This window comes from Crinia signifera, chromosome 2 (assembly GCF_055691185.1).
Source record: "Crinia signifera chromosome 2, ASM5569118v1, whole genome shotgun sequence".
NCBI classification, from domain to species: Eukaryota; Metazoa; Chordata; class Amphibia; order Anura; family Myobatrachidae; genus Crinia; species Crinia signifera.
In genome coordinates, this window is record NC_139218.1 from 382,280,898 (window position 1) to 382,305,973 (window position 25,076).

General features: G+C 46.8%; 1 protein-coding gene across 1 annotated transcript in view; it reads right to left on the reverse strand.

The window, feature by feature from the left end:
- The window catches only part of TMEM135 (transmembrane protein 135), a 250,577-nt gene that overhangs the window by 49,589 nt on the left and 175,912 nt on the right, over nucleotides 1-25,076 (reverse strand). Inside the window, exon 6 of the mRNA XM_083170175.1 lies at nucleotides 21,092-21,138. Coding sequence (XP_083026301.1) covers nucleotides 21,092-21,138 — 47 coding nt within the window. The remainder of the gene's footprint in view (nucleotides 1-21,091; nucleotides 21,139-25,076) is intronic.

The following is a 25,076-nucleotide window of genomic DNA, read 5'->3' on the forward strand; positions in this document are numbered from 1 at the left end:
TTTCATCTCTCGGCAAAGTCTGGAAGAGACCAGAATTTCTGAAGCGTTCCATGGGCTCCCGGAAGAGTAAGTCTCCCTCTCGAGACTTCCCAGAAAACTTGACGGTGGCGCAATGAGACGATTCTCAGAAAAACACATGATCTTTGCCCCTTCATTACAGATCCGTAATTTATGGGACTATGCCGCTAGAAGGCAGGGCTTATTGACGAGAGCCTAGCTGCCTCACCGGTCGACAGAGGTCAGTTGCACATTGCCATCGGGAACTCTCCCAGATAGGAAGACTCCGCAGTTGCTTGCATGATTGATCTCCAACACAAGCAACAAATCGGTATCATGTTACTAGCGCAGGGGAGAACTTTGCTGTCACGTACCATATCATGCTTGATATGATGGGAACCGTTTCACATGTGTTTTTAAATAGTATTAGAAAAAGCTTTAAAATGCTCCAATAAACAGCATCTAACTCGCAAGTTAGCTTTGATGTGTTTTATCTACTTGATATTATATGTGTGAACGAGGCCTAATGTCTAGTAACAATCCATTCATAGATCTGCAGAAGCCTAGTGACGGATGCTCCTGTCCGCTCCTGCTGTGCACACAAGCCTTGCTTTTGTCATAAGAAATATGTAAACAGATTTTCAGGCAGATGCCTGACACTGACACTGTGTTTGCACTGGCCACGGATATGTTTATCAAAGATTTTAAAGGCGATTGGTAAATGGCAGTGAAAGAAACTATAGCGATATATCACTCGCGTCTGTCAGCTCCCACCTGGTTTATAAATGCATGCCGTAACCATATAACGTAACAGAAACATATGCTGCAGTAACTCCCCAGAGCGCAGAAAACACCAGATCTAGCATTCCACACCAAAATCCTATATCTATGAACTTTCTGTGTTACACGAAAAGCACAGTATTAAAGGGACACTACCCCACAAGCTATATTGCTGTTTGACAATGTATTTATAAAAGTTTAAAATCTTAACGGCCGTTTCGAGAACTTGTTGAACACATTCATTGAATGCTTGGTAAACTTCATCAATAGAAAGCATTTCATCCTCTTGTTTTGTGAAACGCGTCAGTTGCGAAATGCGCCGCCCCACTGTAGTGCTGTTGGGTCCTTTCCCATAGGGATCTGGAGAGAAGCCGTACAAAGTCAGCAGCTAGGATATATTGTAGACATGAAAGCACGCCTCTGCACAGCGTAGAGTTGGAGTTGTGAAAACATGTCTCATTCAGGGGTAGATTTATTAATATTGCCCTAAGGTTCCTTAAGGGCGCAGGTTCGCTTCACCACTTTATCGTGGTGAAGAGAACCTGTCTATCGCCCTAATCTATCAATGCTGGACTGTACGTTATGGGAGTGCGCTATCCCCTCCTGCCGGGGATACGCTTCCTCCCATAACGTTTGTGCGCTCCCCCCTCTCCCGAGTACTGCGCATGCGCCGGTTACATTGTCAGGCAATGTGTACCCGGCGCATGCGCAGATACATCCGTCGCACGGCGGGGACCAGCAGGCGCCGGGGAGAGAAACCTCTGTCAGCCGGGCAGAGGACCAATAAAGTTTTTTTAATGAACAAAAAAAAAAAACCCTCCGTTTAAACTACTACACAGCGCCAGAAAAATCCGGCGCTATGTACAAGAGCTAAAAGCAGCAGCGCGTGGCCACAAAGGATGTTGATAAATAAGGTATGAGGCAGGCGCCCACGTCCCCCTAAAGTATATACGTTACCCCTCCTCCCCCATAGCGCCGAGCGTTACACACCCACATCGCGGGTGTCATAAATTAAGTGAAGCGTTATCCCCTGCTTTAGCGTGCGGGGATAACGCATATGCCCCACAGCGCTTCTTCATAAATCTACCTGTCAGATAAGTATGTGAGCAGCCATATGCAAGTTAGGAGGCATATCTTTTGTATCTAGAATAGGGCAGGTGCAGATATAAGCGGACGACCATTTCAGGCACATATGCTATCCCTGCAGAGACGGAGACATCTCCAGATACCTACGATACTTCATATCGTGCTCGTGTCATTGGAGCAAAGAATGCCAAGATATGCCCAACTCCACATCAGGCCTACAACGTACGGAACTCTGCGGAGTCCAGCACTTGTGGCGTCTTCAGCATAAGGGCAGGGTGATCCTAAAACACACACATAACAAATGACCCATAGGTCTAGAAATTTAAACCCTGATAATAAAATGACTACAAATACTTTTTTTTAAACAGTTATTCTATTCTTGTCTATCGCGAAGGGAGGAACTCAATTAATGGCCATGTGCCGTTCGGTAGGATCTCCTGCGCACCGTAAGATCTCATGCGCACCTGGGTTTATCCTATTCAACTGCGTAAGAGACAATGGGCCTGATTCGGGTTTATTCTGTAAGCTGCGAAGATTGCAGTCCTTATGATGCCGCCTCACCGCAAAACCGCAAGCACCGCACCGCCCCGCCGCCATATCCCTTATGAAAACTCATCCCCTCGCATGTGCAGGCAGCAGGAGAAATCATTGATTGGTCGGCGACCATCGAATGACTTCTCATGGGCCTGAATATATGGAGTCAGTGGAGACTGACTTATATTTGCACGTGCCACCCGCATTTGCATGGAAAGCCTAGCGTTTTCATGGGGACGCGTATGAAACGTTGAGCGTTCCCATGTGCCAGCGCCGCAACCACCCCCATCCCACCCCATTGCAAATGGTCTGGCGACAGTGTGAATTGCCAAGGTCGTTCGCAGTTGGGGTTTGCACATGCGCAAAAATGTGCATGCACAAACCCTGACCATCGGGGCAGGGGCCGATTTCGGTTCACTATAGAAATCACGCTTTAAAAAAAATAAAATAATAATTAAACCTCCAGAGAAAATCAGATTCTTCCTAATATCGTTCATTTTGCTCTGGCACCCCGTCTACACCGAGATCTGAAAAGCTCGCCGGGCCGGTTAGTACTTTAAAAACTGAAACTGAACTGAAATTTCCACTGAAACTTTTTGGAATTTTTTTTTTTTTTAGATTACTCCCCAACCGAGCCGTGCTTAGAAAAAAGCCCAGCTCCTAATATCTATGAGTGAGTAAGGGCACGTAAGGCCAACAGATTTCAGGGCTTTGTGAGAAAAATGTGAAACATGTGAAATGTAATTTCATATGTAACATAAGGAAAATGACTCTTGATTTACTGCTCAGTAACAGCCGTCACAATCCGTCACTGTCAGGAGCATAGCGGCTGACACTACGGATCAGGTTCCGAGGCCGCGCCGAACAGACCTGAGAGCTATGTATTCTCCTCCTCACTTCCCTCGTACGATCTTATTCATGAGCACACAGTGTAGATCTGACAGAAACATCCATCTTACACTCGCTCAGCTTTCTCCCGTTGTACGGAAACCCTTCTCAGATTAATTGACAGAGTACCTGTGGCCTGAGGCAGCCATTTTGTGGACTGAATTAATAAGCTTGGGAAAGCGTATTATAAATGAACTAAGAACTGGAGGCCTCGCTCAGCAGTATCTCTAGTTCCCGGTGAATTGAGAAGTTAATCGATGAGTCTCCGCTCTAAATCAGGATATAAACAGCAGATATTTTACATTGCGGTGGGAATCCAATCAGCCGTAGGGTTTGTTTGCCAGGGGACTAGATCTGGTTTCATGGGTAAAACCCACATATTTAATCGGCGGCTATCCTAATTGGATTAGCTTTAAAATGTTTTCCCTCAAGATGGCTTCAGTTTATTAGCTTATACATGTCCAGGTGCCCGGAATCCCGACTTCCGTAAGAACACCAGCATTGGAACTTTGACATGTTTGAGGATGCCAACGCTGTAATCCTGACAGCCGGCACCCCGAAAGATTTAGGAAGCAGGAAATGGGGGTTAGGCACTAACGGGAAGGGGTAGAGTTAGGCTGTTGGGAAAATGTTTAGGCGGCGGTGTACAGGGGTTAAGGTTAAGCACTAGCTGAGAGGGATAGGGTTAGGCTATGTGGGGAGGGTTAGGCTGCAAACACAGAAGGTTTGGGGGGTAGGGGGGAGATAGGTCACTTACGAAACCCTTTTGGGATTCTCCGTATAGGGACGCCAGGGTTGGTCTTGTGACCGTCAGCATCCCCACCGCTGGGATACCAAATGTATCAATGAACTGCAAACCACATGTGTTCTCTTGGAATTAAATCCAGAGCTAATTCACAGGAATGATCCTCCAACCATAATCTGGTGGCTACAGACCTGGTGGAGTGGCGCTGAAGGCATGACACGATTGAATGATCTGCAGGCATGTTAAGTAGCATCCACCGATCAGCAATAACTGAAGATGTATCAGGGGACCTAATGTGTGCCAGTTGAAAACACCCCACATCGTCATCAATCATGGACTGTATTTTGTTACCACAACAAGGTGCAGTCCAGGGCGGCGGTGGCTCATAGCTTCATGGGGGTTCACTGCATATGTAATAGTCCACCTGCCCAAATTGGTTGGGACCTCTACTCGTTGGACCAGGCTACAGATGTCCAGTCATATTGCATCCAGTGGTGGTGTTTCAAACCCCAGGTGACGGGTAGAGACTTGGCCATGGGGTCAGCAATGAGACACGAGTGGGCCATCGACTCCTAGTACCCCCAGAAGATAAAAATTGCAGATGTTACTTGTAGCCCAGCATTAAATTTGGTATCATCTGCAATTACGGAGGCCAAGGTTCAAAGCCCCTTCAATTGTAATATGCTGCCATGGACAGCATGGACAGTGTAATGGTTAGCATTACTGCCTCACAGCGCTGAGGACATGGGTTAGATTCCCACCATGCCCCTAACTGCGGAGTTTGTATTTTCTCCCCGTGCTTGCATGGGTTTACTCCAGTTTCCTCCCACATTCCAAAAAGAGGTACTTGTGTAGTTTCACGGCGCCACTGACGTAGTCAGCGTAGTGTCCCTGTCAGCATCAGCATCGTGTTCCCGCAGCCAGCGTAGTCAGCTTGTGCCTGTGACTGTGTGTATGTTCGCGCCTAACCAGAGCTTACACAGTTAGCGTAATCAGTCAGCGTTACACAGTTAGCGTAGTCAGTCAGCATTGTGTCAGCGCTTATTACATTGTGTGGGAACCATTGACCATTTTTAACCTGCCTGACATGATAGGTGTGAATGTGTTCCTGAAACACCCCCACTATCCACGTGAGCCGGAAACGTGGCGAGCGCACGCAGGTACGCATCCTCCCGACCTGTTCATACCCCGATTATACACGTTGGCGTGGAGTTGACTTTGTGCTCGCCACTGGGCCCGAATCGTGGTGAGCGCAGCAAGCCCCGCGAGGGGCAGCAGAAAACGGGCCCAAAGTGCCCGCTCGCCACACTTTGGGCACATTTTCCACATCCGCTTGCCACGCTTTGGGCTCTCCACACTTTAGAAAATCAATTCCATGCCGTCGTGGATAGTGGAGATATGAACAGGTCGGGAGGACATGTACCGCGTGTGCTTGCCACGCTTCGGGCTGACGTGGATAGTGGGGGTTTGAAATGGAGGCATTTGCCAGGATGTAACATGGAGCACTGGCAAATGCCTCCTTTATTGTGCATGAGACGCACTTGCCCCCGCACACCCTCCCCCCTTTGTGCATGAGACGCACATGCTTCCGAACCCCTAACCCTGACCGTCCCTGAAGCAGACACGGCAGGGTTGCGAACCCTGACACACAATTTATTGAGACGCACCTGCGTATGAGATGCTTGTGCGTCTGAGGCAGATGAAGCACCTCTCCGCCAGCACCCGCCAGTGCAGGGGATATGGCGGTTAATGGCGCTGTGTGAGAGGCGTGCACTAGGCTTGCCACGGACAGAGCTGCAGCTCGCGGGACAGTACGGTGACTACGCTGCCTGATGTGGACACTACGCAGGGCTGCCGCAGGGACCTTATGCTGACTAAGCTAGGCTGCCGTTGGCCTACGCTGACAGCGTAGTGTAAGGTGGCACCACAAAACTACACAAGGACCCAAAAATATACTGGTAGGATAATTGGCTCTGAACAAAATTAACCCTAGAATGAATGTATGTGCCTTTATATGTGGTAGGGAACATAGATTTTAAGCTCCACTGGGGCAGGGACAGATGTGAGTGTTAAAATATTCTCAGTAAAGCGCTGCGGAATATGTGTGCGCTATATAAGAAACTGTTAATAAATTTGGTACTTGTGTAGTATCACGGCTCCCACGATGTGCATCATATATGAAAAAATCGCATTGCATCGCATGCGATGAGATGCGATGCCATTTTTCACAATAATGATTGACATGTGTTAAAATCATGTTAAATGCACCCCAAAGGGCATTTGTTACTGTAGCACCCACACTATGAACGCCAACCCGAAGCGTGGCGAGCGGCGGCGGTACGGGTCCTACGACCTTTTCATACCCCCACTATCCACGTCGGCGTGGAGTTGAGTATAGAAAGTGTGGCGAGCGCAGCGAGCCACCGAGCCCGAAGCGTGGCGAGCGCAGCGAGCCCCGCGTGGGGACGCGGATACCTTCACAGGTATCCGCGTCCCCTCGCGGGCTTCACAGGTGTCCGCGTCCCCTCGCGGGGCTCGCCACACTTTCTATTCTCAACTCCACGCCGACGTGGATAGTGGGGGTATGAAAAGGTCGTAGGACGCGTACTGCCGCGCCTCGCGGGCTCGCTACGCTTCGGGTTGACGTTGATAGTGGGGGTGGTACAGTGTGAAAAAAGACATTTGGGGGCATTTTACATGTTTGCTACTAATTTAAATGCATTTGGATGCATTTGTGATCCAAATCGCATGCCATCGCGAGTTTTTTATGCATTTGTTGTAAAAATCGCATGCCATCGCATGCGATTTTTACAACAAATGCATAAAAAACTCGTAAAAATCGCATCGCATGCCACTACATATGGCATGCGATGGGAGCCGTGATAGTATACAAGTACCATAAATTTTAAAAAAAATTGTGTAGCAAAACTTAAGAATAATTAAAGATACGCGAAAACTAAGAAATCCATTGTTTTTCTTATGAAATTCTGCATTAGTCTGAGCTTCCCACTTAAAAAATTACCTTTAAACTAAACTTATAGTTGCACCCAGATGTCCGACTTTCCCCACTCCATGTTAAATGTGTAGACACTGTAGTAATATCTCCTTTTTAAAAGGGTGTTTCAAAACAAATGGACCACCCTGTATACAGTACTTCTCCATCTGAACATGATATCCCACAAAATGTGAACGGATGCTCGTCTCTGCACGTAACTGCGCTCTTCGACACCCCAACTTTTAGCCATTCTCCTGTTATCACTGAGTTACCGCCTGCGAATGCCACTATTACCATTTGCCTACATATGTGCTGCAACTGTGTACGAACAAAATCATGACTGAGAAGCTCGTGCAAAGGAAAACATCGCTCCACCACCTTAGAATCAGGTTTTACGATGTGAGGTGTGGGGGATGATTCCCTCTTTTGCCTGACTATGGTCAAGTCAAACCGGTCCTCGGGTGTTAAAATGTTGCACACTTGAATTTAGAATAACAGAAGCAACAACCAGCTCGGAACGAGCAGAGGGTCTCTCCCAGTACTGAAGTGAGCCATCTATGGGAGATACATACACTTGCCGTAAGTAAAACGCCTTATAGACTCAGAAACCAAAATATGCAAGGTTTGTTTATTGTAATAACTGTATGTGTTGCTTGGCTCTATGAATCTACCATCCTATAAATGCATTATTGGACGTACAGTACGCTGCAACATGTCACTAGATGAAGTTTGGGGAACCGTAGGCTCCAGATGGAAACATACAAATCCCCTAGAATTAGTGAGGGTGCTCTCAGGAGTCTGTTTAACATCTTAAATCATTCCAAGCACAAAGAAGCAACTGTGGAACCCCAGATGATAGGATTATACAGCCAGGGCCCACGTCTCACACAAACGCTGTGTTCTGCACCTCTCGCCCACCTTTCCTCACACTCCATAATGACAGGCTTGGAAAAATCATAGTTTTAGCTGTTAACACACACATAACCCAATGGCGGAGCGATATGGGATACGTCTGGCTTTTAGAACTGATGGAAAAAGACGGGGATAAAATGAAATAAAATATCCAAAATTTGTGAAACACAAAAGATATATAACGGTAAAGAAGCTCAGCCTAGGTGACGCTCACAGTAAGGGAAGCCATTTTGTGGCTTGAACCAATATCCAACCTAGTATATCTGGGCTCCGATGTATGGATAGACAGTGTTCTAGTAATGCTGGGTACACACCAGAATGATGCAGATCATGAGCAGATCGTAAGACGATCGTACGATCGGCTCACGATCTGTTGGAGCAGACGATCTGTATACCATCTTAATCCGATCCGAACACGACCTGTAACAAACTGAATGGTCGTTTACAGATCCTATTCGGATCGGAATTGGATTTGGCCCAAAACATGCCCAATTTACATACAATCGGTTGAGATTGTATCAAAATTGGGTGGATTGGGGCCAAATCGTTCTGGTGTGTACCCTACATTAGACAATTAAAATGTCAACACACTTATGGTCAATATGCAACAAGGTCAAAAGGACAACAAATAGTTGATAGGTTAAAAAAATCAACATGACAAGTTTTTTGGGGATTTTTTAATGTTTTTTGTTTACACCGTTGCTTCATTTACCACCTATATGAACTATGACTGGAAACAGTAACCTGTGGTGAGTCCAAAGTGTGGGGAGCGAAGGAAGCCGGCGAGAGTCTACTAATCATGGTCATGGACTGTGACATGGACAAAATTTGGCCCCAAATTTTCTTTTTGTGTCGACCATTTTGACCTTAGACACCGTCAACCTTTTCGCTGTTTCAATTTTGAGCCTCTTGGTTGTCTATCTAATATGTTTAGATCTATTTGAGGCCTAACCAACCTGCGTCTCTCCAACTGCTGTGAAAGTACACATCCCATCATGCCTTGCCACAATATTGCTTTTAGGGACGGCTAAAACTGTGGCAGGGCATGCTGGGATGTGTAGTTTAAAAACAGCTGGCAACACATAGGTCGCCAGACCTGATCTATTATAACATACCCCGTATTATTGATGTACAGTATGAGGCATCAAGAATAGTTGACCCCTCTCCTTGAATGTCCTCTTACACATTCGTGTTTCGAATTGTGTGTGTTTTGGGTCCGTATCTCGGGCCATGTTTTGGATCTGGCTCTTCTCCAAACCACAATCCTGTTCATGTTTCATTTTTTTGGGATCTGAATTTTCTTTTTAAAAACCATAAAAAACTGCGGTACTTGTTTCCTAGCACGGCCACACCGATTCAGATCGGGGTGGTCGTGTCGGAAAAATCGGGTCGATCGCATCGCATGCGATTTGGTCGCATGCGATGCGATCGACGCGACCGACCGATTTTTCACCCGATTTTTTTCATTGAATCCAATGTAAATTGGGTCCCTGGGACCTAATTTTACATTGGATTCAATGAAAAAAATTCCCAACCCCCCCAAATTTAAGCGCGTTAACCCCAGGCCACGATAGACGCCAACCTGAAGCGTGGCGAGCGCAGCGAGCCCGCGAGGGGCGGCGGTACGCGTCCTCCGACCTTTTCATGCCCTACTATCCACTAGGGCGTGGAGTGAGAATAGAATAGTGTGGCGAGCGCAGCGAGCCACCGAGCCCGAAGCGTGGCGAGCGCAGCGAGCCCCGCGAGGGGACGCGGATACCTTCACAGGTAAACGCGTCCCTTCGCGGGCTTCACAGGTGTCCGCGTCGCCACGGACACCTGTGAAGCCCGCAAGGGGACGCGTATAACTGTGAAGGTATCCGCGTCCCCTCGCGGGGCTCGCTGCGCTCGCCACGCTTCGGGCTCGGTGGCTCGCTGCGCTCGCCACACTATTCTATTCTCACTCCACACCCTAGTGGATAGTAGGGCATGAAAAGGTCGGAGGACGCGTACCGCCGCCCCTCGCGGGCTCGCTGCGCTCGCCACGCTTCAGGTTGGCGTCTATCGTGGGGCGACGACGGGGACATCTATAATGTGAAATGGGTCATATGGACCCATTTCACATTTTTTGACATTTTTACACCATTTCAATGTTAAAAAATTTTTTAACATTGAATCCTATGCAAAAATCGGGGGCATCGCGTCGCATCGCGTCGGGACCAATGTTAATGGTCCCGACCGACGCGATGCCCCCGATATTTTACCTTTCCCGACAAGATTTCAATGTTAAAATATTTTTTAACATTGAAGTCTATGGAAATATCGGGGGCATCGCGTCGGTCGCGTCGGGACCAATGTTAATGGTCCCGACCGACGCGATGCCCCCGATATTTTATCCTAGCCGGCAAAATGGACCTGATTTCAAAAGAAATCGGGTCCATCGTGGGTAATCGTGTCCCTTAATTAAGGGACACGATTACTCACGATTGTGGCCGTGCTAGGAAACAAGTACCAAAACTGCTAAAATCTCAGAATTTTTTGTTTTGCACAATGATATCTGGATGGATAGCTGGATGACTATGCTAAGCAACACAAGTGGGCGGCACAAACACATGGCCCATCTACAGTAGGAGTGGCACTGCAGCTGCAGACAGGATGGCAGTTTGAAAAACTAGGCCCCAAAGAGCACATAATGGCAAAAAAAAGAGGGGGGGGGGGGGGGTAGGAGGGTTTAGATCATTGTGTGAAGCTAAACCACTAGTCATAAACAGAGGCCAGGGTATTAGCCGTTCCTTGGCACTCCGTGTCATAAATGGCATATTGGCAAGGTTACGTTTCTCCTGAAACTATTTACATTTATTTTTTCCTTCGTGTTGTTGAACTGTGGCATTTTGGATTTCACATGCCCTCTACGATGACATTGGGCATCGGCCTTGGCAGAGGACGTCGATGGCATTTCATGTTCTATGTCATGACTAGTGGCAGCAGCTTCAGCACTAGGAGGAAGTGGTTCTCCATTATCTTTCGTGGGGCATCACTGGACGGCTGGACTTATGCAGCAGTATCAGTGGACTGGACTTATATAGCACTATCACTGGTCTGGACTAAACTTATATAGCACTATCACTGGACTGGAACTGCAGCAGTATCGCTGGACTTTAATGGCAGTACCAATAGACTGGACTTGTGCAGCAGCACCAATGGAGTTTAACGGCAGTACCGCTGTTCTATGTCATGACTAGTGGCAGCAGCTTCAGCACTAGGAGGAAGTGGTTCTTGTTCTTTCACTCTTTTATCCTCCAAATCACTGGACTGGACTCATGCAGCAGTATCAGTGGACTGGACTTATATAGCACTATCACTGGACTGGACTCATGCAGCAGAATCATTGGACTGGACTTATATAGCACTATCACTGGCCTATGACTGCAGTACCACTGGACTTTAATGGAAGTATCACTGGACTGGACTTATATAGCACTATCACTGGACTGGAACTAAAGCAGATTCACTGGACTTTAATGGCAGTATCGTTGGACTTTAACGGCAGTACCACTGGACTTTAATGGCAGTATCAGTGGACTGGACTGAAACTGCAGCAGTATCACTGGACTTTATGGGCAGTATCATTGGACTTTAACTGCAGTACCAATGGACTTTAAAGGCAGTACCACTGGACAGTACCATTGGACTTCTATGGCAGTATCACTGGACTTTTAATGGCAGTACCACTGGACTGGACTTGACTTATGCATCAGTACCACTGGACTTTAACGCCAGTATCAATGGACTTTAATGGCAGTACCACTGGACTTATGCATCAGTACCACTGGACTTTAACGCCAGTATCAATGGACTTTAACTGCAGTACCAATGGACTTTAATGGCAGTATCACTGGACTGAACTTATGCAGCAGTATCACTGGACTGGACTTTATGGCAGTACCAATGGACTTTAACGGCAGTACCACTGGACTGGAACTGCAGCAGTATCTCTGGACTGTATTTATACAGCAGTATCACTGGACTTCGCAGGACACAACAGCACAGCACACTCTTCCTCTCTCCTCTCCTAAACTGGAGTGAGAAATGGTGCTGGCCACCTGCATATATATAGGGTCCGGATCTCACGATATCCGACGGCGGGATCTCGTGAGGTCCCGGGACCCCCGCTCTGAGCCAGGGTGGGCTTGGCTCCATTTTATAAATGTACCTGGAAAGTTTATAGTGAAGCAATAGGCAGCATTCTAACCGATATTGGATTCCAGTGTGAGCTGCTAAAGATATTAGCGCAATGGTACAAAACTCTTTTTTAATGATATTGGATCAGCCCATAAAATGGCGGCATCCACTGTCATCAGGAGACATGTTCCTGTCAATAAAGCTATTTAGAAATCACCAGCACAAACTCAATGAAGCCTGGAGAAATTCAATCACGGGAACTGACATGCCTACACAGTGGTTACAACAAGCCCCATTCTTATAACTGCCTGTCACTAACACCCACAGACAGTCCCTGGGACTAATTCAGACCTGTGTTGGGCTGCCAATTTTTGAAGCCCTGAGATCAGGTATACTCCGCTCCGCCAGAGTGAGCTCCTTCCCCATGCAAGCCTGCAAATTGCTTAGCAGGGATTGCAAAAATACTGCAGGCCTGCGATGAGCTGCAACTCCATCCGCACACCGTTCACCATAAAATGATTCCCCAGTGTGTGCAGTCTGTGTGTAGCCCAGGACTTACTCAGCAGCTGTGATAGAATCAGGCTGATCGGGGGCGGAGCTGATGTCACATGACTTCCACTCACACACCTGGCCACGGCCCTCACCATATAATGATTCCCCAGTGTGTGCAGTCTGTGTGTAGCCCAGGACTTACTCAGTGGCTGCGATAGAAACAGGCCGATCGGGGGCGGAGCTGATGTCACATGACTTCCCCTCAAACACCTGGGCACGCCCCTCACCATATAATGATTCCCCAGTGTGTGCAGTCTGTGCGTAGTCCAGGACTTACTCAGCGGCTGTGATAGAATCAGACTGATCGGGAGCGGAGATGATGTCACATGACTTCCCCTCACACACCTGGCCACGCCCCTCACCATATAATGATTCCCCAGTGTGTGCAGCCCAGGACTTACTCGGTGGCTGCGATAGAAACAGGCCGATCGGGGGCGGAGCTGACGTCACATGACTTCCCCTCACACACCTGGGCACGCCCCTCACAATATAATGATTCCCCAGTGTGTGCAGTCTGTGCGTAGTCCAGGACTTACTCAGCGGCTGTGATAGAATCAGACTGATCGGGGGCGGAGCTGATGTCACATGACTTCCCCTCAAACACCTGGGCACGCCCCTCACCATATAATGATTCCCCAGTGTGTGCAGTCTGTGCGTAGTCCAGGACTTACTCAGCGGCTGTGATAGAATCAGACTGATCGGGAGCGGAGATGATGTCACATGACTTCCCCTCACACACCTGGCCACGCCCCTCACCATATAATGATTCCCCAGTGTGTGCAGCCCAGGACTTACTCGGTGGCTGCGATAGAAACAGGCCGATCGGGGGCGGAGCTGACGTCACATGACTTCCCCTCACACACCTGGGCACGCCCCTCACAATATAATGATTCCCCAGTGTGTGCAGTCTGTGCGTAGTCCAGGACTTACTCAGCGGCTGTGATAGAATCAGACTGATCGGGAGTGGAGCTGATGTCACATGACTTCCCCTCACACACCTGGCCACGCCCCTCACCATATAATGATTCCCCAGTGTGTGCAGCCCAGGACTTACTCAGTGGCTGCGATAGAAACAGGCCGATCGGGGGCGGAGCTGACGTCACATGACTTCCCCTCACACACCTGGGCACGCCCCTCACCATATAATGATTCCCCAGTGTGTGCAGTCTGTGCGTAGTCCAGGACTTACTCAGCGGCTGTGATAGAATCAGACTGATCGGGAGCGGAGCTGATGTCACATGACTTCCCCTCACACACCTGGCCACGCCCCTCACCATATAATGATTCCCCAGTGTGTGCAGCCCAGGACTTACTCGGTGGCTGCGATAGAAACAGGCCGATCGGGGGCGGAGCTGATGTCACATGATTTCCCCTCACACACCTGGGCACACCCCTCACCATATAATGATTCCCCACTGTGTGCAGTCTGTGCATAGCCCAGGACCTACACGGTGACTGTGATAGAAACAGGCTGATCGGCGCTGGGGCTGACGTCCTACACCCTCCCTCCAAACGCCTGGGCACGCCTGCGTTTTCACTGACACTCCCAGAATACGTCCGGTTACCACCCCAAATACTGGCTTCCTGTCAATCACCTTGCGTACGGCCAGCGATAAAAAAAATAGGAGCGGGATTTTATCGCAGGACGTCTCATGCGTGCTATGGGCTGTAAGCATGCCCAGCCTGTGTATTCGCAGGTCTGAATTAGTCCCCTCTATCTGTCAATCAGTCGGTGTCCTAATCCTGTCCACGAGCGTCACTAAGAAGCAGGCGCAGTAACACTGTGTAAATGATCAGACCAGCATACATCTCTGAATCAGGCCCACAGACATGGCGCGGTGCAGGAAACACTCTGCGCCGCCATCCCCTGCCTTTTGTTTGGAGATCAATAGCAGAAACCAAATGAGTGAGGCTCAATTGCTTTCCCTGCGTCTGACCTGTAATATCAGCCGTAGTATGTCAGCATACAGAGCGATGCCTGTAATACCCTGCATTGTTACTGATGGAGAGAGGAGGCAGAGCGCTTCCCAGGGCAGCTGGGAGACACAGCCACCTCACAATGCCACCAGCTACGTACTCTCAGGCCTGAGAACAAGAAACGTTTCCCTGCTATTATTCTGCTTCTCAGGATGACAGGGGTATGATAAATGGCTAGGCACATCAATGCCGTGTTGGGACAAAGAGGCTTTGTGATTGACAGGAGGAAACGACACAAAGGGAGGAGATTGGCCTTTCCTTCCTACGGGGACGGCTTGTGTGAGAGGCGCCTGAAATTTTAGACTTTAAAAGCATCTCTCAGACTCACCTCGCAGGTAAACACCTTCCTGCCTGGCTGCTCTCTCTGAGGCCGGCATGTGGCACCAAACCTGCGCTGAGAGCTGGAAAAGGTAGAACCAGATGTCACTTGCCATTCTTGTCCTGTGTGAGTGTACTCCGGTACCCACCGGCCTGAACGTTTCCTTGTATAACCTCTACCACCATTTTTGTGACTCAACTGTTTTGTGAGTTATTCAATTTCCTGCTCTGTTGGGCGCACATGTCTGGTGTGCGCACCAGTCTAAAGTCTTGGTTAGGGCGCTCAAATGGGTTTTTGCACATTTCAGATGGAACGGAAGTGCGTCCGACCCGGCTGCATGTGTGCCCAAACAGAGCAACCACTCAAATGATCTATTGGGCACCATCTAGTGGCAGCCGGGCTGAAGAGCAATTTAAATGCCTCCAATAGGTCTGAGCAGGTTAACTTGGTTCATTTTACTGATATCCCTCCTAACAAGACTCAAAAAGCACGCTGAGAGGATGTAGTCATGATCTAGAACAGGGGTGGCCAAGCCTGTCCTCGAGATCTACACCTGTGCACCAGCTAGGTGGTCTGGAAAACGTGGACCGTTGGTAGATCTGGAGGACTGGTTTGGCCACCCCTGATCTAGAACATAAGTTCACAAACTCTGACCTAACGACCCCAAACAGTTCATGTTTGTCAGGTCTCCTCAGAGATTCAAAAGGGAAATAATTAGCTCCACCTGTGGGTCTTATAAAATGTGTCAGTAAGTGCACCTGTGCTCCTGCTGGGTGACCTGGAAAAGGAGAATAGTTGGGGGGTCCCAAGAACTTACAATCTTGGGGTCTAAATTGGAATCTGAATATTTACGTGCCCAATAATACATTGTAACATAGTAAGTAAGGCTGAATAAAGACGTACGTCCATCGCGTTCAACTTTTAAAAAAAATGTATTCTACTTTAGGATTAAGGATTCTGTTTACGTTAATGTGCCCCCTAATCCCTCCACAAAACCGTATTGTGATGGTTATAACCATAAATGTTGTTAGCCAATAAATACTTGTCGCAGCGTAAATGTGTTTATTGTGTCTGCCAACACCACCAGTTCCATACCTTTACTGCGCTAACCGTAAAGAAACCTAAACCGTCCAGTTATATAATAGTTCCATATAATATCATTTTTTTTTGTTACCGGTGCTTTTGTTATCATATCATACTGTACCTATCAGTGCCCAACATATCAGTGCCCATCATATCATACCTATCAGTGCCCAACATATCATACGTATCAGTGCTGAGCATAACATACGTATCACTGCCCAGCATACTATAGTTATCAGTGTCCATCATATCATACCTATTAGTGCTGAGCATAACATACGTATCACTGTCCAGCATACTATAGTTATCAGTGTCCATCATATCATACCTATCAGTGCTGAGCATAACATACCTATCAGTGCCCAACATATCATACCTATCACTGCCCAACATATCATACCTATCACTGCCCAACATATCATACCTATCAGTGCCCAACATATCATACCTATCACTGCCCAACATATCATACCTATCACTGCCCAACATATCATACCTATCAGTGCCCATCATATCATACCTATCAGTGCCCAGCATAGTATACCAATAAGTGACCAGCATAGCATACCAGTATAACACATATTACACTGATAAGGGTCCCTTATACACCTATCAGTGTAAAGCATATTATTCCTGAAAGTGTATACGGTATTATACTGTCATTAACCAGCATAGCATACCTAACAGTGTCCAGCATATCAGTGTCCAGTATACATACCTCTTAGTCTGCAACATATTATAGCTATCAGTGTCCAGCATAGTATACCTGTCAGTGTCTCCAATATTATAGCTATCATTGTGTAAAGCATATTACACCTGTCCAGTATACAGTATTATACTATCAGTACTATTGTACCTATCAGTGACCAGCACATTATACCTATCAGTGGCCAGCATAGTGTACCTATCCATGCCCCTCATATCATAACTCTCAGTGCCCAGCATATTATACTTATCAGTCTCCTATATATTATACAGTGTCCAGTATATAATACCTATTATACCCAGAATATTATACCAATCCGTTCCCTTTATACCAAACCAGAGTCCAGCAACTTATATCCAGCAGCCCTGAGCATATTATACCCACTTGTTTTCAACGGAATTAATTTAAATTGCTACCATATAATATAGCCGACATTGACCGTTACATTATACTCATCACTAATTCCCACCTCACTACAACCTGAGACCATTCTAGGGTGCGCGCTCTTATCAGTTGGAGCAGGCTTTGTGCAGCTGTTCTGCCGGGACTTATCCGAGAACAGGGGGCCTGGGAAAGTGAGTCGGAGGATCGATCACTAACCACAACCAAGAAACTAATAAGGCTTCTGATTGGGCCCCTTCTAGCAGACACTAATTTAAATTGTTTCTCCAAATGACTTTTCCAGCACATTGTAGGCCTGACACAGCCGCCGGAGTGGTGTGGGAGGACAGGGAACCTTAGGAAAATATTGTCCTAGGAGGTAGTTCAGCTTTAAGTAATTGCTTATATCCTGCAATCGTAAGCTAAGCTTCCCCAGATGTCTCACGTTCCCCAGGATCTCATATCATAATGTGGCCGGTCTCAGATACTAATTGCACTCCCAAACCTCGGCCAAACATGTCGGCCCACATGCAGGTATGTACAGTATGCAGGTGGAGTAGGGCTTGTTGTAGTGAATGAACCCTGATTGATAAGGCGGATGATTCGAAATGAATTAAATTAACGTTCATGTTGCCTTCTGGTAGAAAACCCAAAATATATTTAAAGATGTCGCAGATCTATTTATGTATTAGCTGGAGATTAACCCTTTGAGTGCCAAGTCAATTTGTCAATATAGGTGTGAAAATTGCCAAGCAAACATTTGTATTCATCACATCACTGTATTTGTATACACTGCTGCAAAAACCTGGGTTTCTCCCTCCTGGACCCGGGTCAGCGGTCGTGTAAAAGGGGTTAACCCGTGTCCCTTTACATGGGACTTCTACCCAGGTCCTGACCAGGGTAGAACACGTGCACCCATTTACAGCAATGGGGAAAGCCCAACCTTCAATCCGCCGTGTCCTACGGTCACATGGAGATTGGGCGGGGGGTGGGGAACACAGCCTGCGTTGCTGTTTGCTGTACTGTGCAGACAGCAGCAGAGGAAGGGAGGAGATGAATGGATGCCTGTGTGCGGCATCCATTCACCTCACAGACGGGAGCTGGGGGGGTGCACGGAGGCTGGGGGCAGCCCAGCACCTTACCTTGGTGCTGGGCTTGACCCCAGCGTGGCGGTCCGGGGCCCGGTGATTCTGGCGCTTGAAGATTATGTCATCTCATGGTGTAAACGGACCAAAATCCCGGATCCGACCTCGCTCGGAACCATGTTCCAAATACCGAGTCAGATCCAGGATTTTGGTGTAAAGGGGGTATTAGAGGTCAACTCATGGAGGGCAATGGTCCGGACCTTGGATCTCTACAGCTCTGATACTAGGGTGCGAGGTCAGATTGTTATTAATGTTTGAGTTCTGGATTAATAACACCCCTTATAGCCGATGTGACAAGTATCATGCATCGGATGAGATTCCAGCATCAGGAGCTCTGTCTCTCGTCTCTGAAAGCAGTTTAAAAATAACTGACAGGTGTCTGCAATCAGGCTGCCTTTAGACTTGACTACACCTGTACCTGGCCTGGATTCAATGCAACCGCTCCCTGCTGGCCTATATCCCTGCCAGGTATGTTCCTGCTGGCTCTGTCACATCCAATACTCAGAATTAAAAGCAACTGTTCAGGTACAAATAGTATTCAAATACACAAACAAATACGGAACAGGCATAAGAAAAAAAAAACAGTGGATGAGATCATGTTGTGTGGCCAAACATTTTTTTATCCTATCATCATCAAATGGACTTTGGGAATGTGAGCAGGTCCATGTGATGTCGTGATGTCACACAAATGCTCCCGTGGGAATGGGATATCTTTATCGTGCCCCTTTGGACCTGCTGGGCCTTAGGCAGGAAAATCTACCTCCACGAGTGGCGATAAATAAATAAATGTGTTCTTTAATTTTTTGGTCTCTAAAGTTGTGAATTATACTGTGTGACACTGCAATTATCTTTATAAAGCTATAGGCTAGACCAACCAGCTCGCCCCCCGTGTACTCCTGTATTAGGGTGACCAACTAATCCCTTTAATCCGGGACACATATTAATTACACAGGTTCTGGGGCTGGCTTTCACCTGGTTTTAAACTGCCACACCTCAAGACTCCATTTCACCTGGTTTTAAACTGCCACAGAACCTGTGTAATTAATGTGTGTCCCGGATTAAAGGGATGAGTTGGTCACCCTACCCTGTATAATGCCCAGATCAAAAAAACATGCTTCCCTACTATTCCTGTAATATATGATGGCAGTAAATTCTTTCATATTTTGCATCAATTTACTACTTGAGGCTCTTGATAGCAACCGTGGGCTGTTTCATGGCATCAGATTATGGGGTTCTAACCAGGGGCAATGTAAAATACTTGAGTAGCAATGATGTATTACACTGACCCTGGCTGTCCGGAAAGCAGTAATATCTCTGTACATGTGGGAGGCTGGTGATGGGGGGGGGGGGGGGGGGGGGGGGTAATCTATGGAAATAGTTGTTCACGAATACCAAATTAAGTTTGAATAGCAGAGTTGGAAGCGGCTGCGGCGGTTAAGGAATTTTAAATTACTTGGGGAACACAGATGACTATTCCAAGAATGAGAGAAATGCAGATGGGATAATATCTCCGGAGAATTTAAACAAACAGTGAAGGGGGTAACAGTCAGTATAGTATATACTGTGATTATTATTCTGGTGGGTAATAACAGGCTTACGGCCAGGATCAAAAGGGCTCTCTCAAGAGACTTCCGTTTTACCTATGATCTGGGTAAAAATTCTTCTATTGGTTTGTACTTGAGGTCGTCGCGGTTGTACTCTTTACCCTTTTTAAAAAACTGCATCAGAACTTGGTCGCTCTTGGAAGATAATACTTTGGTGGTGATCTCGTACTACTCAAGAAGAAGTATTATTAAACTCGGCCTGATTCATGTTTGCAAGTAAACCAAAGCAAGCGATTGGGCTACACCTTGCTGTGTTGCAGGTGGGGCGGACGGGAGAGCATTATTTTTTTTCTGTGCAAGGTAAATAATAGCTGCTTTTGCATGTAGCCCACAAACACTGGAGTTTATTTTTACACGGCTGTTTAAATTTCAGTATAAACACCCCGCACCCAACTCTGCACTGGTTACATCTGCCCCACCTGCAGTACAGCATGGTTTTGCCCAGTTGTTTTTTGGGGGTAAATCAGGTGACCCATTCATTAATATACGTGCTATATTATGAGCACTGGGCTGTGGTTCTGACTGACTGGATCCAGTACTTGGGCTTTGGAGATGCATCCGATTTACAGTCAATTAATAGTAAATTAACTAAAGCTTCTAAAACTGAAATGTGGTGATGTTGCTCGTAGCAACCAATAAGATTGCATCTATAATTTTTTAAGGATGCAATAGAGAAATGATACAGAATCTAATCGGTTGTTAGGAGCAACATCCCTACTTTTTATTTATAGAAGCTAAATTAACCCCTTTGAGTGAAATTTACTAAGACGGGCATTCTATTTCAGATGGGATGTTGCTATTGGCAACCAATCAGAATCTACTTTTTATTTATTTAGTAAATTCTAGAAAATAATAGATAGAATCTGTTTGGTTGCCCGTAGCAACATCTAAATATTGCCACAGACGCCCTAAAACCTGTCTCCAGTTATAACATCAAGATGGATAGGTTTATTTGAATGCTGGTTAACTAACAAAATGGCCGCTTTTATGCTGCCTGGGGAACTGTACACACTTTCCTTTACAGCTGTTAAATGCGGAAGGTTCCTCCTTACTATTACAGCATTTGCTTTGCGAACCAAATAATAACATTGCGTTACAAAGGGCATCTACTTTCAATTTCCCGAATAACATAGCACTAATTGAAAACATTGGTTCCGCCGTTTCCCTAGACGAGGCCGGAATTCCACAAAGCAAGACAAAAAAAACAAAAGATGAACTGGACCTACCTGAAAAAGAACATGTAGAGCGCAGCTGTGATGCAAAACAAAAGGACCTACAAGAAGCAATAAATAAATAAAAGACACATAAATAATATACAAACGACACACATTTGTTAAAGTGATCCTAACATGCTCTACAAAGATGTTAGTAGTAGTGTTCATTCTAGCATCCGCTAACTTTGAAAACCACTGCAGTTCCTCTACCCTGCCTGGGGTGTCGCTGTCTGCTGTAATCCTTCTCGCACAGTGTGGTCTGTAGATCAGCACTAATATGCAAACCAGACCTGTGATAGAAACACCACAGCACACAGCGACACCCCAGGCAGGCAACAGGAACTGCAGGGGTTTTAAAAAATAGCGGGAGCTAGAATGAACACTGAGTAGTATACACGTACATGCATAAACAGGACACATCTGACACCTGCAGAGCAACGTAAGCGGGGACGGTGGCCGGAAACATACGAAGGACTTGGCCGTCAGATTAGTGCGTGAGAAGGACCAAGAGACACTTATTTAGGGATGTGCGTTGACCATCAATGAGCTAAAATCATTGATGGTCTATGGCCAATGTTGATTCGTTCTGCCATCGATGGTAAAGAACAGGCAGACTGTTTTCATTTTTTGGGGGGGACATGTAGAATAGCGCCGCCAAACACCTGTGAAGCCGCGCCCTCAGTTGCTGACTGTCCCGCAGCCCATTCCATAGTAAAGCAAGGATGGTCATTTGTGGGTGAAGCCATTGACTGTTCCCTAATGGATGGGGTCATACCATTGATGTTATCAATGAATGGTAACATCAACGGTGATCATCGGTGGATAAAATGCCGATGGCTAGACCTGCACTTACGTTGTTGAAATTTCCTATGCTATACTAAGGACATATGGGGAAGAGGGTCTGATTCCCAAGGCAAAAAAATTATCTGCTTCTAAATGGTTGGCCTCAGGAACTAGCCATTATGTTAGACTAGTACAGTGATGAAGAACATTGGCACTCCAGCTGTTGTTGAAATAAACATCCCAGCATGCCCTGCAACAATTTTACTTCTAAAACTGTTGGAGGGCCTGCTGGGATGAGTAGTTCAAAAACAGCTGGAGTGCCACGGTACTTTTTTCTCTCGGTGTTATACTCTGTCTATTGAGAGTAACTGGTACAGAATACTGGGGGGATCGGTGAACCTCAAAAACATCCCAAAGGAGTGTGGGCTGAAATGATTACTTTGATGTCACCTAGAAGATGGAAAACCCATAGTTGCTCACAGGTAAGGCAGCCATTTTGAAAGCCAAACAATTATTCCTGAAATGCAGCCAATCAAGTAACGATGAGCTGCTGCCGTTTTTCTGTTTGGGCCCTGGTACACAGTTTAAAATGAATTCTCATAACGGCCGCTACCAAAAACAGTGTAAAACAACCGGAATACAGGTTATAATACGTGTTACAGACAGATAGGATATATTGTTGACCGGAAATATACTGCACACGGAGGTGAGTGATGTATTAAGAACTCATTTAAGTAATAATCTGTAAATCACAAAATATATACTTATTATATGGCATTGACCACAAGGACTTACAAATAGTAGGTACAGTACAAAAGGATGAATTAGCATTAATGCATTCATAGAAAACCATAAAGAAATTTCGGCAGCAAGACACTGTGAGGAGCTCTGTGTAGTCGCCTAGGACTTCGTCACAATACGCTTCACAGAATCCTGCCCAACCCAGAACATGCAGATGCAAAACGCGTCACTGTGATGGAAGGAGCAAAACGCGTCAAAACGCTGAGTTCAGCCATAGTTACTTCGTCTTTCTTCAGTATCAGCATATTGGTAGCTTTGGCCAAAATCCCATCTTCAATAGAACGCCCATCTTAGTAAAATTTACCCCTCAGTGTTGTATGTCTAGGAGGTGGTGGCCCCATCCCCACAGTGCGACATTATGTGCTCTAGGGGTGTGCTGGCACAGGGTGCAGTGTCGCCGTGTGCCACCTCCGCCCTATAAGTGTATGATATCGAACCCAGGGACAGGGCCACCAGTACCAGCATGTACATCATTGTCCTGGGCCACCAGGAGGATTTAAAGAACGCTGCAGCAATACTGAGAGCCGGGTACCACTCCAGGAACCCTGCCAGCCAGAGAAAAAGTCTGCAATATCCAATACTCTATGTGAAATCGCCTGTATGTGTTGCAGGCTATACACGAAGCCTGGTCCCCTCTCTTGATAGCCAAAGGAGGAAACTGGCTTCAAAGTGAGAAACCTACGTCCAGCAGACCTTTCATTTCTCCAGTATCAGTGCACAACCTGAACTTTCACACACATGAAAGTGTACGCGGGGTCAGAAATAGCAGCCATTTTTGTGGAGGAATAGAGGCCAGCACATAGCGAGGATAAGATAACAAGTATGTCTTGAAAGGAAGAAGCTGGAGCCATAAAGGTTAGGAGGCTGGAGGGAGCTGAGGTGCCAGAGATTCTCCTTTTATCTGCAAGCCATGTGAAATATAAGACAATGAGTTCTCTCAGCCCGACGCATGCGAGAGAAGCTAAGAGTCATGGCTTCGGGAGAAAGCAGAAGGAAACGTACACAGAGAAGACATTTCGACATATTCTTTTGTACGTAGCTGCAGCATTTCCCATGTTTTCAATAAGCTACGTACAGCACTGACTGGTGGGAAAGAAGCAGACATCATAACTACTGTAACTACTGTACACTAGTGCAATGGTTCTAAATGGTTCGGATCCGTTTTCCCCAGCAGCTCCCCGAGAGGGCTCAAATCCGATTAGGCACTTGATGTGCCACAGTTTTGCATGCGATATATCATATGCAACTCCCAGTGAGCTGCAGGCGGAGGGAACAGTGTGGGTGGTTTGCAGAGAGCCGGGCTGGGGGAGCCGGGTGCCGAGCTGCAAAAAAACCCCATACAAATGAACGGGAAGCCAATGATTGGATGAGCGCTCTCTCAGCCAATCAACAGCCTCCCATTTGGGCAGCCGTTGATTGGCCGAAAGAGCTCTCAGCCAATCAGTGGCTTCCCATTCATTTGTAAAGATTTTTTTTTGTTTTCTTAATTTGCCCGCTGCCCGGCACCCCCCGACCACCTTTCGGCATCACCCCACTGGCTCGCAGCATCCCCTGCCCATCTCTCAGCACGTGTTCAAAAGGTTGACACAAGCAAAAAATCCACATGGGAAAGGTTGACATAAGATTTTGAAATTTTTAAGGGGTGCCTATGTAGAATTGTTTTTGACATGGAGACGTATAATCACATTATTATACTCTCCCACTATGCCCACCGGGATGATAAAGTATGGACATGTCGGTTTTTGAGAAAATATCATGAAAAACTCATATCAACCTTTTTCCATGTGGACCTTTTGCTTGTGTCAACCCTTTGAACATGTCAACCTAATGCATGTCACCTATATTGCAGCTATTGATTTGCTAATACCGTGTGATAACATTGAGGCACGAGGAATAAAATACCTCAGCGACATCACTATTTCTGATGGAATGAAGAGGCTAAGCACTGGTGCCTCCACGGTGGGCGACACATTGGCTTGATTGAAACTTGATTTGCATAACTGTCCCCACCCACACCAAGGTAATGCCAGGAACCCTACAAATGCCACTTGAAGTGGTATCAATAGGACGAGATTCATTATACCACACCCCCACCTCCGAGAGATCACCGCTTGGCAACTATACATAGTGTATCCCTGGATGGAAGTCAGTGGGGCCAATGCAGAGGTGAACGCTATGGCACAGCCGACACGTCTTTGTACGACTTGCTCACAATCATGATTGTGTCCAGATTTCCCTTCAACTCCCCGACAGTACTGGACTCATGAATTGGTGGTTTTTGGACACACAATGTGCACACAATCCAGCGTACAATCCATCTGCTGCATACGACCGGTCATCTCACAATCGATGCACCTTAACTGCCTGAAAACTGTCACTCAAATGACGCCGGTCGTATGAGCCATCGAACGAC